Raw genomic sequence first — 15,508 nt, 5'->3', positions numbered from 1 at the left:
AAGTGCCATCGAGTCAGCTCCAACCCATAGTGACCCTGTATAGGGTTTCCGAGGAATAGCTAGTGAGCTTGAATTGCCAGCCTTGCAGTTCAAATGGCTTTTCAGTCTGACTCATTAACCCACAGCACCACACCAGGACTCCAAATGGGTGAAAAAATGAAGTTAGGTAAGCCCACAAACATGGGTGGAGTCGAAAATGTATTCTTTATATTCTCTAGAGCAAAGAACCCTTGGATGAACTGTACTAAGAACACATTAACACAGATGAGGGGTGTGGGGTGGGAAGGGGAGGTATCAGCATCACTAGGGCCTGTTAGCAACCTAGACTCAGTCACAGAAACCAGACCTATCTACTGCCCCTAGCAAAGACCTGGCATCAAGTTCCCACAGCGGCAAGTAACTGCTCTGGTTGTCTTTCCACAGGATGCAGAGATTTCCGCCTTTGAGTTGCAGACCATCTTGAGAAGAGTTCTAGCAAAGCGTATGTATGCCCCTCATTCTTCTCCTTGTGGGCAGGAGGGAGCATGGGAGTCCTTCCTTTTCCACATAGCTGCTGGTGTGGCACTGTAGTATAAAGCACTGGACCACAAGGTCATTTGAATCACAAGGTTGGCGGTTCCAACTTACCAGCTGCTTCTCGGAAACCCTGTACCAGCTTCACTGTGAGTCACAACTGACTCAACTGCACTTAACAACCCCAAGCTGTGGCTAAAGCCATCACTCCTCACAGGCATCTCACACTGTTGTCAGAGAACTGGATAAAGGAAGTTCCTGAATAAATGTGGCAAAAAAAAGAACAAAGGACCCCAGATCAAATCCAGAGTTTCATAACTAACTAAAATTGTGAGCTAAAGCAATAATAAAACTTCTCTGACTTATCTGAAATATAGGCATATTACTACATACCTCTTGGAGTGAGTGGTTGGAAGTCTTTGTGAGGCGATGTAGAAATTGCCTAGCATAAAGCCTGTGCTCAGTAAACAGCAGCTATTATGGATCCCTAGTGTGGCACTGCAGGTTAAGCATGGGACTGCTGACCACAAGGATCTTGGAAACCCTAAACAGGGTCGCTACGAGCTGGAACTAGCTGGATGTTTAGCAACAACATTGCCATGACTGTTGGGGAAGAAGTACTGAGTCCGAAAACATTCCTGAATCCCCTGGGTGTATGTAGTGGGGAGTCACCAATGTAACAACCACATTTCATGGATTAGCTAGAATGGAAAAGGATGAAAAGTCTCATCTCTCAGTTTATATGAATCAAGACTGACTAACCCAAGCTGCAGGACTTCTACAAAGAATGAGTGAAGTGAGCTAAACTGAAAAGCTTGCTGTCGCCCACCATTTATTAGACGTTGCCTAACTTCTTGAGGTGGGGAGTGAGCATCAGCATCAGCATCAGCCCACAGGGCTCTTTCCTCTGAGTGACGACCCTCCTTCCCATATACTCTCTACTTCTGTGCCCAGCAACTCATTGTAATAGCCAATACAGAACACAAGGTCGTTCTCACAGTTGTGGGTTGATTAGGGAAGTAAAGGTTACAAGGCAGGATCAGATGACTGAGGATGCAGGTCTTGGATCAGAACAGGCTTCTCTCAGCTCCACTTGGGCAAATGTTACCAAAGCTTGTAGGCTCCACCATATAAATGCCCGGAGGCATCCCACTTACATAGTAATCCTCAACCTGAGAGTGCTCAGTGGGTCATCATAGCCACCTTGTGCTGGTCTTGTGCTGGTCCCAGCAGCGCTGCAGTCCAGGAAACCCACTGTGCCATCGTGTGAATCTGCTGCTGCCGTTTTCTCTATAGTACTTGCTACTGCTTCTCACCAACTCACAGCTTTCCCAGTGTTAACAACTCTGTTTCCTGGGTCTAAGGAGTTCTCAGCATAAGGACTCCAGATCCAAAGGATGAACTCCGCTCTTGACTCTCTTTTCTTGATGGTATCAAGGTCCCCCCTTTGCCCTGGAATTAGATGTCTTTTTAAGCCTAGCCGGATATCAAAACTGACCAATCTCTTTATTAGGATTTCATAAACCTTATTTGTGTTAGCCGAAAACTGTTGAGTTCCTTTGGTGGACCACAGCACCTTATTTGCATAGTGACGTTCTATTGTTGTGGTTAGAAAGGCCACATCAAGTAATTCACTGCACTCATAGACCTGTGGTTCTCACATACCTTTACAACTATAACTATTTCTTATGCAAAAAAATATCAAAAGATTGATTGGGATCCTTTGATCACCACGGGGTGGGGGGGGCAGGAAAGAATATACGTATATGTTCATTTACATATAAAACTTTAATATGTATATATACATATATGGGAGTCCTGGTGTGGCCCTACAGGTTAATGCACTGGACTGCAAGGTCAGTTTGAACCTCAAAGTCAAAAGTTCATGCTCACTGGCTGCTCCTTGGAAACCCTACACAGGGTCGCTATGGGTCAGAACCGACTTGACAGCATTTAACAACAATATACATAATGTACATATGTCAAATACATTTATAAATATATAAAACACGTGTATATTTATTTACAAACATGAATATATATATGAGGGGGATTTAAAAGTACATGGAAAAATCCCATTGCCTTTTAATTCCATTTTTCTAAGAATTTTTGGAAGCCCTGTCTTATACAGTAAATGCATGTACGTGGTTAGTTCCCATGGAATCAACTCTGACTCACAGTGACCCCGTGTACAACAGAAGGAAGCATTGCCCAGCCCGGCGCCACCTTTGTAATTGTTGGTGTACTCAAGGCCATAATAGTCGTAGCCTCCGTGTATTGTGAGTGCCTTCCAACCTGAGAGACTCATCTTTGTGAGTTTTCATTGGCTCATTTTTGGAATCAGATCACAAACTGTCTTAGTAACCAGTCCACCATGGGTGCTCTGAAATTACTAGGGGCATAGTTTCCAGCATCACAACAACATACAAGCCACCACAGTATGCCTGACAGATAGGTGATGAGTATATATACATATATGTGTATATATGTTTATATATGTCTTCTCCTCAAATTACTACAAAAACTGTGCTTCTTCCAGTACACAATCAGAAATGTTTCTAAATCTAGACAAATACATAAACTGTCATATCCTAAATGAATCATCTGGCGAAGTCTCATGGACTTGAAAGGAAGTTGTTCCCTATGACAACAGAAGAGATGGACTCCAGCCTAATCATCCCACAAGCTAAAAGTCACTTTTAGAGACAGAGTCCAAGGCCCACATGGGTCTGCCATTCCAGTGTATGTGAACTGCGTGTGCCTCACAGAATCCTTAGTTCCTTGGCCTGAGGTGGCCCCACATAGCATGGAAGAACTGAAAGGGCCAAGGCACAGCCAGAACAGTGTGGGCTTTCTGGGAAGGCTTGCGGGGAGGGTAAGAAGAGGGTAGTTACCCTTGAGGCCACCAGGCACAAGTGAGGTCACAGGGCTCTTCAGATGTGTGGCAGTCATGAGCCAGGGAGACTGAAGCCTCATTGTTTGTCCACAGATCTGAGGGGAGGGGTCAGACCAGCTGGTCTTGCTGGGGGAGACCATCCAGTACACATGCCTCAGAGTTCACTTCCCCTCCCCCAACAGCATCTACCCAAGGCCCACACTCAACTTCTGGCTGTAATTCCAGCAGAAATCATGTCCACTCCCAAGAAGGGGTTGATGTTCACAATGGCAGCTGTGAGACCTGTTCCCAAGGTCAGCTGCAGGAGGCCAAGCGTAGTGGTTACCCTGACAGGTAGCATTACAAACGTGAGTGTCCCTCTGAAGCCTGTGGGGAACTAGCCACCCACCAGGCAGAGCTCACCCAGTAGGCATGGCAGCTCACAGACGGCATTCTGGTCAGCATGTTTCTCAGTCAGCTGGGACACACGGACGCTCTAGAGTGCCTGCAGCAAAGACCTATGGCGCTAGTCTGCCCTTCCCCTCATAGTCCTCGGCCTCACACCTCAGGTGATGTACACCCTGTTAGCACTGGACTGCTAACCTTAAGGTCTACAGTTCAAACCCACCAGCCACTCCTCAGAAACCCTGTATGGGGTCAACTCTGAGACAGCATCCTCATGTGTGTCAGAGTAGAACTGTGCTCTCTAGAGTTTTCAGTGGCTGAGCTTCCTTCAGAGGCATATCTGGGTGAACTTGAACCTTTCAGTTAGCAGTGAGCCTGTTAAGAGTTTGTACCTCCCAGGGACTCCTTTTATGTGTTGTCGTTAAGTGCCATCGAGTCATTTCTGACTCATATAGCAACCCTGTATAGGATTTCCAAGGAGCCATAGCCTTGCAGTTCAAACCAACATTGCAGCTGAGTGTTTATCCTCTAGCACCACACCAGCACTCCTACCCATAAAGACCCAGGCATTTATTGATCTTTTGTTTACTTAAAAAGCAGTTATTAAACTCTTTGTCCATGGCAGATTCACGCAGAAGTCAGACAAATGTAACACATGCCTTGTGATAAGCACTAGCCACATGTGCCTATTTAAAATAATTTAAATGGACTTCCAGCAAGATGGCAGACTACACAGATGCAGTCCACCAGGGGCGGGGAGCCTTTTTTTCTGCCAAAATTTATAACTTCATTTGTGGGTCATACAAAATTATCAACTTAAAAATTAGGCTGCTGTATTCGTCAAACATTTAATTAACTTACCCTTAAATGTGATGGAGTCCTGGTGTGGCACTTTGGGTTAATGCTCTAGACAGCAAAGTTGGTTTGAACCACCAGAGCAGTGGTTCAAGCCCACCGGCCACTCCTCAAAAGCCATATACAGGGTCACTATGGGTCAGAACTGACTCCACGGCACTTAACGACAATAACAATGTGGTGGCTGGAACTGCAGTTGCCTTGGCAGGGCCAGATCAAATAATTTTGCGGGCCCTATACAACCCACAGTCCAGATATTCTCCACCGCTGCACTGCATAGACCCTCTACAACAGAGATCAAATCAAACAAACAAAGATGAAAATCCTGGAAGCCTGAACTTCGGAAGACAGGTTAGAGAAGTAGACTAAATGCTTGCTGGGAGGAGAAGCTGAGCAGAGACGGTGAAAGAGGGAGACAGACTAGTGAACAGACAGCCAGACACACAGTGACCATCTTGTGAGCAGGTTTGGCAACAGAAGGCGGCCTGGCAGATCCGATTTACATACACGATGGGAAAGATGCAATTCCTTCTTTTTCTCCATGCTCACCTGGTGACCAGAGAGAGGAGTGGCCAGCTCCCACCCTCATCCACCCTCTGCACAGACCCTGCTCTCCTGGAGTGTTCAGAAGCCACACCAGTATGAGGCAGGGGCCAGCGGCTCTGCTTTGGTGCCTGGATTCGGGTAGGCTCAGTTCCAGACCTATAGGACCCATAGAACCACCAGACCAACATTTAACAAGTCACTCTGCCCCCAGCTGCTCTGTGGTCCTAACAGACACTGAACCCAGATTTGAAGCAATAGAAACCCAGATCGGTGAGCCTGAAGATAAACCTTTCAATATGGCTAAGCTATCAGAACAATCAGAGAAAAGGATGGAAAACTCCGATGACAGCCTAGGAATTATGTGGGACATCATGAAGAGGAACAACTTATGGGTGATCAGAATTCCAGAACAGAAAGATACAATAAAAAGCACAGAGAAAATTGCCAAAGAGTTGTTAGAAGAAAACATCTCTAACATCATGTAAGACGACATGATAAGCATTCAAGAAGCTGAACAAACCCCAAACAGGATAGATCCCAAAAGAAAATCACCAAGACAAATCATAATCAAACTTCCCAAAACCAAAGAGAGAAAGAATCCAGACAGCAGCTCAGGGAAAAGAAAAGTTACCTACAAAGCTTTGAGAACCAATAAGACTAAGCTCTGATTTCTCAGCAGAAACCATGCAGGCCAGAAGGCATTGGGATGACAGATACAAAACTCTGAAAGAAAAAAATTGCCAACCAAGAATCATACACTCAGCAAAGCTATCCCTTAAATATGATAATGAAATTAGGATGTTTCCAGATAAACAGAAATGAAAGGAGTTTGTAATGACCAGACCAACTTTACATGAACAGAAAGCCTCATCTTTCTCCCGTGGAACAGCTGGTAGTTTCGAACTGCTGACCTTACGGTTCGCAGCCCGATTCCTAACCATTACGCTAGTAAAACAAAGCTGATGGTGGTGGTTGGTGGTTATGTGCTGTGGAGTCAGAACCGACTCACAGTGACCCTGTACAGGGTTTCCGAGGGTATAAATCTTTACGGGAGCAGAAAGCCTCATCTTTCTCCCATGGAACAGCTGGTAGTTTCAAACTGCTGACCTTAAGGTTCGCAGCTCGATTCGTAACCACTGTGCTACCAGAGCTCCTTAAAACAAAGCTACAAGACTGAAAATAAGAAACCAGAGATATCCGTGTACAATGATATCAACTACAAAGCACAAAGAGGAAACCGTGTAGATACAGAACTTCCAGATGGACAAGGAAATCAAGTAGATTTCAAAATACAATAGATTGTTTTAAATAGGGAAAAGAATAAATTACAGGTAACCTCAAAGCAAATGAATATACCTCACATCAAAATAAAAAAAGAGGAAAATCCAAAAGATTTAGTAAACATTAATGCAACAAAACTAAAAAATGCAAAGAAAACTCACAAACAAAATGACCTCAGCACAGACCAATGTTATAAAAAGTTTTCTTGACAAAAGAAACAATCTATGATGATTGGGGAGGAAGAGGAAGGAAAACTTATTCACAGGCTAGAGAATAGATACGTGTTAACATGGTGACAGTTCAGGCAACATACAAGAGGGAGGTTAGCAAAGGAAAGATGAAGGTAGCAGGAGACACAGGGAGGAATGCAATGTTAAAATGAGTAGAGATCAATACTGTAACTGATGGTTTGTGGAGGAGACTGCAATTATTGTAATAAAGCACAGTATATGATTTGGTGACTGTGAAACTGATGAGCATGTAAACCTTCACTCAATTCACAGCAAAAAAAAAAAGTTTGGAAAATTACTTTAAAAATTTTTAAATAATAATTTTCATGAACATTTAAGCTCTCAACAGCCATGAGTGTCTAGTGGTTACTCTGTTGGACAGTGGGGATACTGAACATTCATCATCAGAGAGAGCTCTGCTTTCACATCTGCTCTGTCTTCTAGGCCAAGATATCAAATCCGATGGCTTCAGCATTGAGACTTGCAAAATCATGGTTGATATGCTGGATGTATCCTTTCATGTGGTCCCGAGAGCGGGTGGGTGTGTAAAAGGTCACTCTGAGAAGATGTACACGTTTTCCGCTCTGCTCCGCTCCCTGAGCTGTGTGGGCCTCTTGTCATCACTGGCTGCCCTCACTAGGGAAGCATGAGAAACCCCAGCTAAGAAAGAGAATGCCACACCCATAGCTATGAAGACTCAGACTGCAGGAAATCCCCAACGACACACCCACCAGTTCTGTCAGAGCACCTTGAGTTGCTCTCTGAGGGGCCATGTTCCCTCCAGTTCCCTAGAAAAACATCTCATCTCCTAGACCATAATATTTCTGATGTGAGCCTGTGTCCTCAGGTCAAGATTTCCTTCTTGGTTTGTAAGTAATGACATCTGCAGACCCTAAGGGTTCTCCCCCTTTGCTCTGGCTCCTTCACGGGACACAGTCATCCTCACCTTCTCCTGTATCTGCTGCCTGATGGGCCTTTGGAAGCTTTATCTAGTAGTGGACTCCTGGCAGGCACCATTGTGTGGCTTCCGTCACAGAAGGCCTCTTGGAAATACTCCACAAGATGGCAAGGGCCCACCCATTAGAAGCTGTAGCTCGTTTTAACAGGTCTGGGGCCCCCTCAGCATCCCTGCATCAAAGCAACAACCTGACTCAGCAGAGAGCTGCCACCTCTGTCACCCGTCCTCCGGGTGTCCTTCTGAAATGTCCCGTGACGGTTCTGTGATGTGCAGGACCCGGTGCCGCTGCCCACATGAGCGTTCCTTAACTGAAGGCAGTCGGATGGGAGTGGGAAGCTGGGGCTGAAGGAGTTCTACATTCTCTGGACAAAGATTCAGAAATACCAAGTAAGGCCCCAGAGGGCTGGGGATCTGTTTTGGGGACATGCTGGGCCTACACTTTAAAGTACTGCAGTTCTTCAGAGGGTGGAGCTCAGGATGTTAACGAGATGGAGCTTGGACAGAGTGGGGGGGGGGGGAGCGGGTAAATGCCACCAGTCACCTAGAAACAAAAATAAGGCATTTGCCTGTTAAGTGGTCCTCCTTTGCCTCTACCTGGTGATTTGCTAGAAATGGGGACATCTAAATGCCACCACCAAGGCCTTTCTGAAAGGCCATGTGGTCCCTTGTAGCTTGGAGTTTTGACAGTTCAAGTACAAAAATCAACTTGGGATAATGCAGGGGCCCAGGGTATGTGACCACTTGGTTTCAAAGCACAGAATGGTGAGGATTTTTTGAGAGGCAGCTTGCTGAGCCTACTTACCAAGATGATAGAATGAATCTGGCCCCAAGAACCCCACAAAACTTTCTTAAGCTTTCTCAGACATAGTTACAACCGAACCCAACAAAACCCAACCCATAGCCGTGTAGTCAACTCAAAGCAACCCGATAAGACAAAGCAAAACTGCCTGTTCGGGTTCCCAAGGCTGTCATCTTTACGGACTCCTGCTGTGGCACTGTAACACTAGACAGCTAGTCACACGATCAGCCATTCAAACCACCAGCTGCCCCTTAGAAACCCTACCTGGGGCCGCTATGAGTCAGAACCGACTCGACAGCACTTCACAACAACCACCTTTATGAAAGCAGACTGCCACATCTTTCTCCTACAAAACAGCTGGAGGGTTAGCAGCTGAGCAGGGCTCCTCCACCTAGCTCTCAGAGAAAAGCAGAAGGCTACTAGCTATGTGACGCAGAACCATGGAGAGTGCAGACTGGGAACGCTTTGTGTCCATGGAGTTTTGCTTTGGGTTCTTATACCTTATTTTGCATGTTCCAGAAAATTTACCGGGAAATCGACGTTGACAGGTCTGGTACCATGAATTCCTATGAGATGCGGAAGGCACTAGAAGAAGCAGGTAACACTTGAGAAGTATTTTCTTTCCTTTGTTTTATCTCTGAGACTTAACCTATACAATACAAAGTTTAGTCAGCTATAAAGTAAAGTAGGTACTAGCTTAATGCAAACATCCTTCTTCCCTTTTAAGGACCCATTGGTAAACTAAAATGCAGTCCAACTAAACTAAACTGCCCTTTCTGGAATCCTAGTTACTTTCCAAGCAATCTGGCAGGTCAGGCAGGCAGAGCCAGTTCTCAACAGACTACCTGGAACTCCTCCTCTCAGGTGTAGGGTTGGTTGGAATGCTTTAGTCCGACCCTTAAGGCACGTCTTTAGTGGTAGTAGATAGCAATCATAGGGCCACAGACATATGGTACCAACAGAGTGGGAGACTTGGGGGACTACAATTATGAAAACATGAGGTTGTCGACTAGTTGGAACATACTGCTCTGGCAGAGATGCTTACTTTAATAAAGTTTAATGAGATACATTTTCCTTCATATAGAATCCTTTTATGGTGCTGCAGGATAAGCACTGGATTGCTAACCACTAGGTCGGCAGTTCAAACCCACCACTCCTTGGAAACACTCCACAGGGTCCGCCATATAACAAGTCAAGTTCAGTTGCCAGGGCTGGGCTGGTGCCTCCATGCTGGCAGGGAGTCTCCTCTGTCATGGTGCTTCATCACCCCTAAGTGGTCAGCTTCATCCATGGGACCCAGGATGACTGGCCACTACAGCCACATCAAGTTAACAGAGGAAGGGAAGGACAGGCTCCTTGCCCCTAAAGGCACACAGCACTTTGGCTAGTATCCCAAGACTGCAAAGGGTTTTAAGGAAAGCTGGGAAATGGAGTATTCATTGCAGCCATTGTCCAAGTAAGGTTCTGTTACTATAGAAAAAGGGAGAGTTGACATTGGGTTTCCCAAACAGTTTCTGCCACATCCATCCAGGAAGAATCTAGTCTCCAAGTTGATTCTGAGCTAAACAAAACAAGCAAAGGATGAATCGTTAACAACATGAAACAGCATGAGCTGTAGCAACAGGAACAGGAAAGGAAAGTCTTGGGGAACAGGAATTAAGTTTGACCAAAGCAAAGGGTAGTAGTAGCTAAGGAAGTATGAGGCAGTAGGAGGTAATAAGCAGAATAAAGGTGGACAGGGAAAAGAACACCACAGAAGGCTTTGCAAAATAAAACTAATCTCATAACAACCAACAGACAAAGTCACTCTAATTAGAATTAGAATTGTCACATTGGTTTCATACCCTATGAATAGAGCTACATGACACAAGCTCATATTTAACAGTCTGTTTGTTCTTTGTAACTTTAGGTTTCAAGCTGCCCTGCCAACTCCACCAAGTCATCGTGGCTCGGTTTGCAGATGACCAGCTCATCATCGATTTTGACAATTTTGTTCGGTGTTTAGTTCGACTGGAGACACTATTCAGTATGTGAAAATTTGGGGAAAATCCCATTTCAGATCTCTAACTATTACCCCTGCCTGACTTTCATTAGTAAGCCTTTCACAACCATGAAATCGTCTGACATCTGGACATTTTGGTCCAGGAGTTGAGAATGAAATTCCCTCTTTACTAATTTGGGGATAGGGAGGAAAGAATAATAGCTTGTCACATTCAGTAGAATCAACTGCCAGCTTGTGGGAAGAGATCAAGTGACTTGTGCTTCAGCCAATGCATTTATGACCTCCTCTTCTTCTTCCTTTACAGAAGTGTTCAAGCAGCTGGATCCCGAGAACACTGGGACGATAGAGCTCAACCTGATCTCCGTGAGTCTGCCACGTCACCCCTAAGGGTAGCGGAGGGGAAGGGCTGTAATCTGAGTGGCAGAGACCTATGGCTTATTCATGTGCTCTTTATTTTAAAGTCTTTTGATTAGCTAGGAACTGGCCTCTAAAGGGCTATGGTGATGGTGGTGGTATACCCTCAAGTTGGTTCTGACTCACAGTGACCCTGTATAGGGGTTTCAAGGTTGTAAATCTTTGCAGAAGTAGAAAGCCTCATGTTTCTCCCATGGAGCGGCTTATGGATACAAACTGCTGACCTCGTGGCTAGCAGCCCAATACGTAACCCAGTGGGGTTCCTTATAAAGGGCTATAAGGCTCCATAGTACACTTTTACTTACAGGGGTATCCCAGCTACCTCCCTATTGATTCTGAAGCCCAAGCAAACATACCTGCTCCCTCGTCCTGTGAGCTCTGAGTTGAGAGCAAGGTGAAAGTAAGAAGGTCGCAGCTAGAAAAACAAACCGCTAATTAGCAGGCATGGGAAATGGTGCTTCTATAAAGAAACTCCTTGGATGAAAGTCAGCTTGGGTTTTGGAGCAAACTGCCATTCTTGGATCTACTTAAAATACTTTCAGAGCAAACTGCTTTTCTCTACTTCCTCCCCATTTCAAATGAAACTAACAATAGTAAATACATTTGCCTTAGATCATTATCCTCCTCATGTGTCTGAAACCCCAGCAAAACCTCTGAAATTATCATCAGTCCAAGTTAAGTTGGTGCACAATTTGAAAAAGAAAAAAAAAAAAAAAAAATACAATGAGGTGACAGAAAGCTCTCTCCCTTCAGAAGAAAGGAGTCAGATGGGATAGACTTTCCCTCTCTCCTGGCTCTAGTCTGATTTTCCTTGGCACTCCGTTGCAGCAGCATGGTCACAAAGTGATGGGCAGCACTTGGTGGGAATAGCATGTAACAGAGAGAGGGGAGCAAGCAAGGTGATATAGGACAGGCCTAGCGGACTGGTAACACTTTTTCTTGAGTTCTAACTTTGAAGACAGGTAGCAACTAAAGTATTTCACTCAGTTGTCATGCAGTGCCTTCTTTTCCAATTGAAAATATGTTTTAACTGGTTAGTTGCTCTTTAAACATGAGAAGCCTAGGAAACATCCCTAATACAATTATGAATATGCTGTATGGTCATTTCTGGAAACTTTAGCCTTTTTATCCTGAAATCTACCTGACCTCCTCACCGTCTGAACTCTGTAACTGTACTTTTTCTCTCTCTTCACTTTGTAGTTATCCTAATCATAGACTAATATCCTAGATCCCCTGTAGTTTTGTTCTCCTCTGGATATTTCCATATCCAGACTTAATTCCAGGTGGTGTTGCCGTATATGTCAATCTCTGGTTGCTGTCTGTTCTTCTTGGTTCTCAGGACAAAGAAATTCTCTTTAGTATATTTGGAGCATTGGCTTGGCTTTTACAAAGTCTAATTTCTGTTTATCCTGAAATTTTCTAATTTTACTGTATAATTGAAGGACAGCTTTGCTGGTTATATGATTCTTTGTTGGTAGATTTTTTCTTTCAGAATTTTCTATGTCTCCCCATTGCCTTCTTGCCTGCTTGATTTCTGCTGAGAAGTCAAGTTAATCTTACTGGTTTTTCCTTTGTTGTTAACATTTCACTTTTCTTGAGCTGCTTGCTTTCAGGATTCTTTCCTTATCTCTGATTTTGGGGAGTTTGATTATGATATGTCTTGGTAATTTTCTTTCTGTCCTGCCTGTGGTTCATTCAGCTTCTTGAATGCTTACCTTCTTATCCTTCATGATGTTAGGGATATTTTCTTCCAGCATCTCTTCAACTATCTTTTCTGAGGTTTTTTTGTTTCTTCTTATTCTGGTATTCCATGTCCCACATGAATCTTTTCTTCAGATCTTTTCATTCTTTTTTCTGATGGTTTTTCTATCTTAGCAGTATTGAGAGATTTATCTTCAAGCTCACTAATTCTGGCTTCCATTGATTCAGTGCTTCTCCTTTGCCCTTTCAGTGTATTGTCCATTTCTGATACTTTTGTATTGGTTATTTATACCTCTGTTTGCAGGTTTTGTATTGTCTCCAATGCTGTTATCTATTTTGTTTTGATTGTTCCTGTAGCGCTTTTCTGAATTCTTCCTTGTTTTCCTCAACTTTTCTGTGAAACATTTGGCTGTACCTCAGTAGCATTCTCCTGAATTCTTTTTCAGGTAGTTTCAGTGCCTCTTCTTCCTCAAAGGCATTTTCTAGCTCTGCCTCTTGGTCATTTGTTTGAGCCAGTCTGTCTTGTTTCTGTATGTGAACAGCAATTTTCTGCTCCTTTTTGGGCATTGTGGTGTTGTATTTGTATTTAGATGAATGTATGTTGGTGTATTCATAGGTACTCACCAATTGTCTCCTGGTAGGTGTGATCAGAAGATTAGCTTCTCTGTTCACTGTCTGTACAGTTCAATTCAGAGTGGTTTTAGCAGATGTTGATTGTAGTCACAGCAGCTGGTATTGGCTCTTGAGCAATTAGTGGGGTTGTAGAGGGTACTGCTGTGGGCATGACTATGGCTTGGCTGTATGGCTGCAGTTGGTGTCTTCTGTCATGTGATGCAAGAAGAAGGAACACAAGCAAACAAAAAGCCCACACTTTGTTTCTGGTAGGTTTCTGCAAGATGTATATACTTTCTCATCTATACAGATGTTCACGAACTTTTGAGATGGCTGCAGTGGGATCCATCAGCTGCCATTGCTCATCAGTCTTCTTGTTTCCTGCCACATCTGTTAAACTCTCTCTCCCAGTAAGCACTTGAGCCACTTTTCTATCCATTCCTCTGGAGCACAGAGATCCAGGACCATCCTTTGTATCTGTCTTGTCCAGTTTTCAACATCCTTGCTGCAGAGAGCCCACCAGCCTTTCTGCCCAGTCCACCATCTTTCTCCACCTCTTTTATCATTTTTACTGGAGAACCTGTTCATCCAAGTAGCCTTTTTATAATTTTTACTGGAGAACCTGTTCACCCAGGTCCCACCTCTGTCTATATTGGCCTGCCTGAGACCACTCCCACTCCATGTCTGCTGAGAAACACTTGTCCACGGGCTTTACTTCTGGCATGTAAGTTCCGCGAGGTCCCACTCTGGCCATCTTTATGCAGGGTGAGCAGCACCTCTCAGATTGCCCCTTGGTGCACAGGGGCTTCAGCTTGGACACCACTGGTCACTTGGGAACAATGATAACATTCTGATACCCAGTTCCTGTCCCAGACCCATTAAGTCAGACTGATTTAAAGTCCTCCAGGCCATTCCGAGGTAGAGCTGTGGAGGAAAGCCACTGGTTTAAGGCTGTGCATACCCCCAAATTAGCTCCTGCTGTGACTGTTCTGAGGCAAAGACCATTGAAAATGCTCATTCGTGTGATCTCTGGAGTTCAGGTTTCATGTCCTTGGCCAGTCTATTGACCTACAAAATGCTACTCCAGAAATCAGGTAGAAAAAGGTGTGGTTTAGTGCACTAAGATCGTAGCCCTTGATTGTTTTTCCTAGTACAAGTGAGTCTTTCAGAAAAATAGTCAGGGGCTTAAATAGCCTTTAGTTTTAAAATCACTCATTCAGCTGACTTGAGGGGACTTGTGGTAGGGCAGTGGTTAATGCTCCCAGCTGCTAAGCCCCTGGCCCTGTGCAGGAGAAAGAAGTGACCACCTACTCCCATAAAGACTGAAAGCACTGGAAGCGCTCTGGAGCCATTCTGAACTGTCCTATGCAGTTACTGTGAGTCAGACTCAACCTGAGGGCAGTGGGGCTTTTGTTTCGTTTGGTTTGGAACTGACATGTTTTTTCTCTCCCTCACAGTGGCTCTGTTTTTCTGTACTTTGAAGTCACAGTTCATCTGCTTTACGGCTTTTCAAGACAGAAAACCAAGGACTAAGCTTCTGTAGCGAAATACTTTTTATATGGATCTTGAAATTATGGAAGCACTTATTTAAACTGATTACTATAGCTGACAATAATGATAGTCTGAGATAGCAGAATTTACAGAGATCAACATAAAAGATTTGCATAGCATAATAAGAAATGCAAAGGCAGTCGCTTAACCCTGGGTATGCTTTAATCTGTAAATAGTGTATACACTTTTTACTTTTACACATTTCCCTGTTGATAGCAATACTAAATCAGGAATTGAACAACAGTGCAAACATTATGTCATTCTTAAGAGACACAAGACCCTTGCTGGGAATATTGAAAGCAAACTCTAACAGTGCAGCAGTGGTCTCCACCAAACAGCAGCCCAGGGTTCGTCACTTCCCTGGGGTAAAATGGGAGAAATGAGGCATCAGAAAAATCTCATCAAGACATCAATACAGCCCAGGTGAGAAATCTTACCTCCACAATTCAGGTTAAACAAGAGACATGTTTTACATAATACTGACTGGTAATAGTAATTCATTCTGCTCAGATGCAAGTTTCTAGAGCATATCTGGCCTCGTGCATTTAGTGTTATAAGTATTGGAGGGGCTTCACTCTTGATCAGCTGAAACAGCATTGAAGCCAGGTGTCTAGATTGATCGTACTGAAGGCCCAAACGCTGTTTGCCGCCTTAACTTACAACACAAGCTTGACCACCTGTGTCAGTGCTAAATTAGGAGACATCATAAAAGGGTTCTTGTGGAAACACAAGCTCACTTCCTGGCTTTCTCTTGAAAATGTGAGTA

The 15,508-nt window shown here is 44.2% G+C and overlaps 1 protein-coding gene across 1 annotated transcript in view; it reads left to right on the top strand.

Moving 5' to 3' along the window:
- Positions 1 to 14,866, top strand: part of CAPN2 (calpain 2, (m/II) large subunit) — an 89,754-nt gene extending 74,888 nt beyond the window's left edge. Inside the window, exons 15-21 of the mRNA XM_006871164.1 lie at positions 424 to 481; positions 7,150 to 7,214; positions 7,982 to 8,050; positions 8,982 to 9,060; positions 10,372 to 10,488; positions 10,769 to 10,827; positions 14,649 to 14,866. Of these exons, the coding sequence (XP_006871226.1) occupies positions 424 to 481; positions 7,150 to 7,214; positions 7,982 to 8,050; positions 8,982 to 9,060; positions 10,372 to 10,488; positions 10,769 to 10,827; positions 14,649 to 14,672 (471 nt within the window). The 3' untranslated portion in view covers positions 14,673 to 14,866. The remainder of the gene's footprint in view (positions 1 to 423; positions 482 to 7,149; positions 7,215 to 7,981; positions 8,051 to 8,981; positions 9,061 to 10,371; positions 10,489 to 10,768; positions 10,828 to 14,648) is intronic.
- Positions 14,867 to 15,508: the final 642 nt, after the last annotated feature.

Source organism: Chrysochloris asiatica, unplaced genomic scaffold (genome assembly GCF_000296735.1).
Source record: "Chrysochloris asiatica unplaced genomic scaffold, ChrAsi1.0 scaffold00161, whole genome shotgun sequence".
NCBI lineage: Eukaryota > Metazoa > Chordata > Mammalia > Afrosoricida > Chrysochloridae > Chrysochloris > Chrysochloris asiatica.
This window is presented reverse-complemented; position numbering and strand designations above follow the sequence as displayed.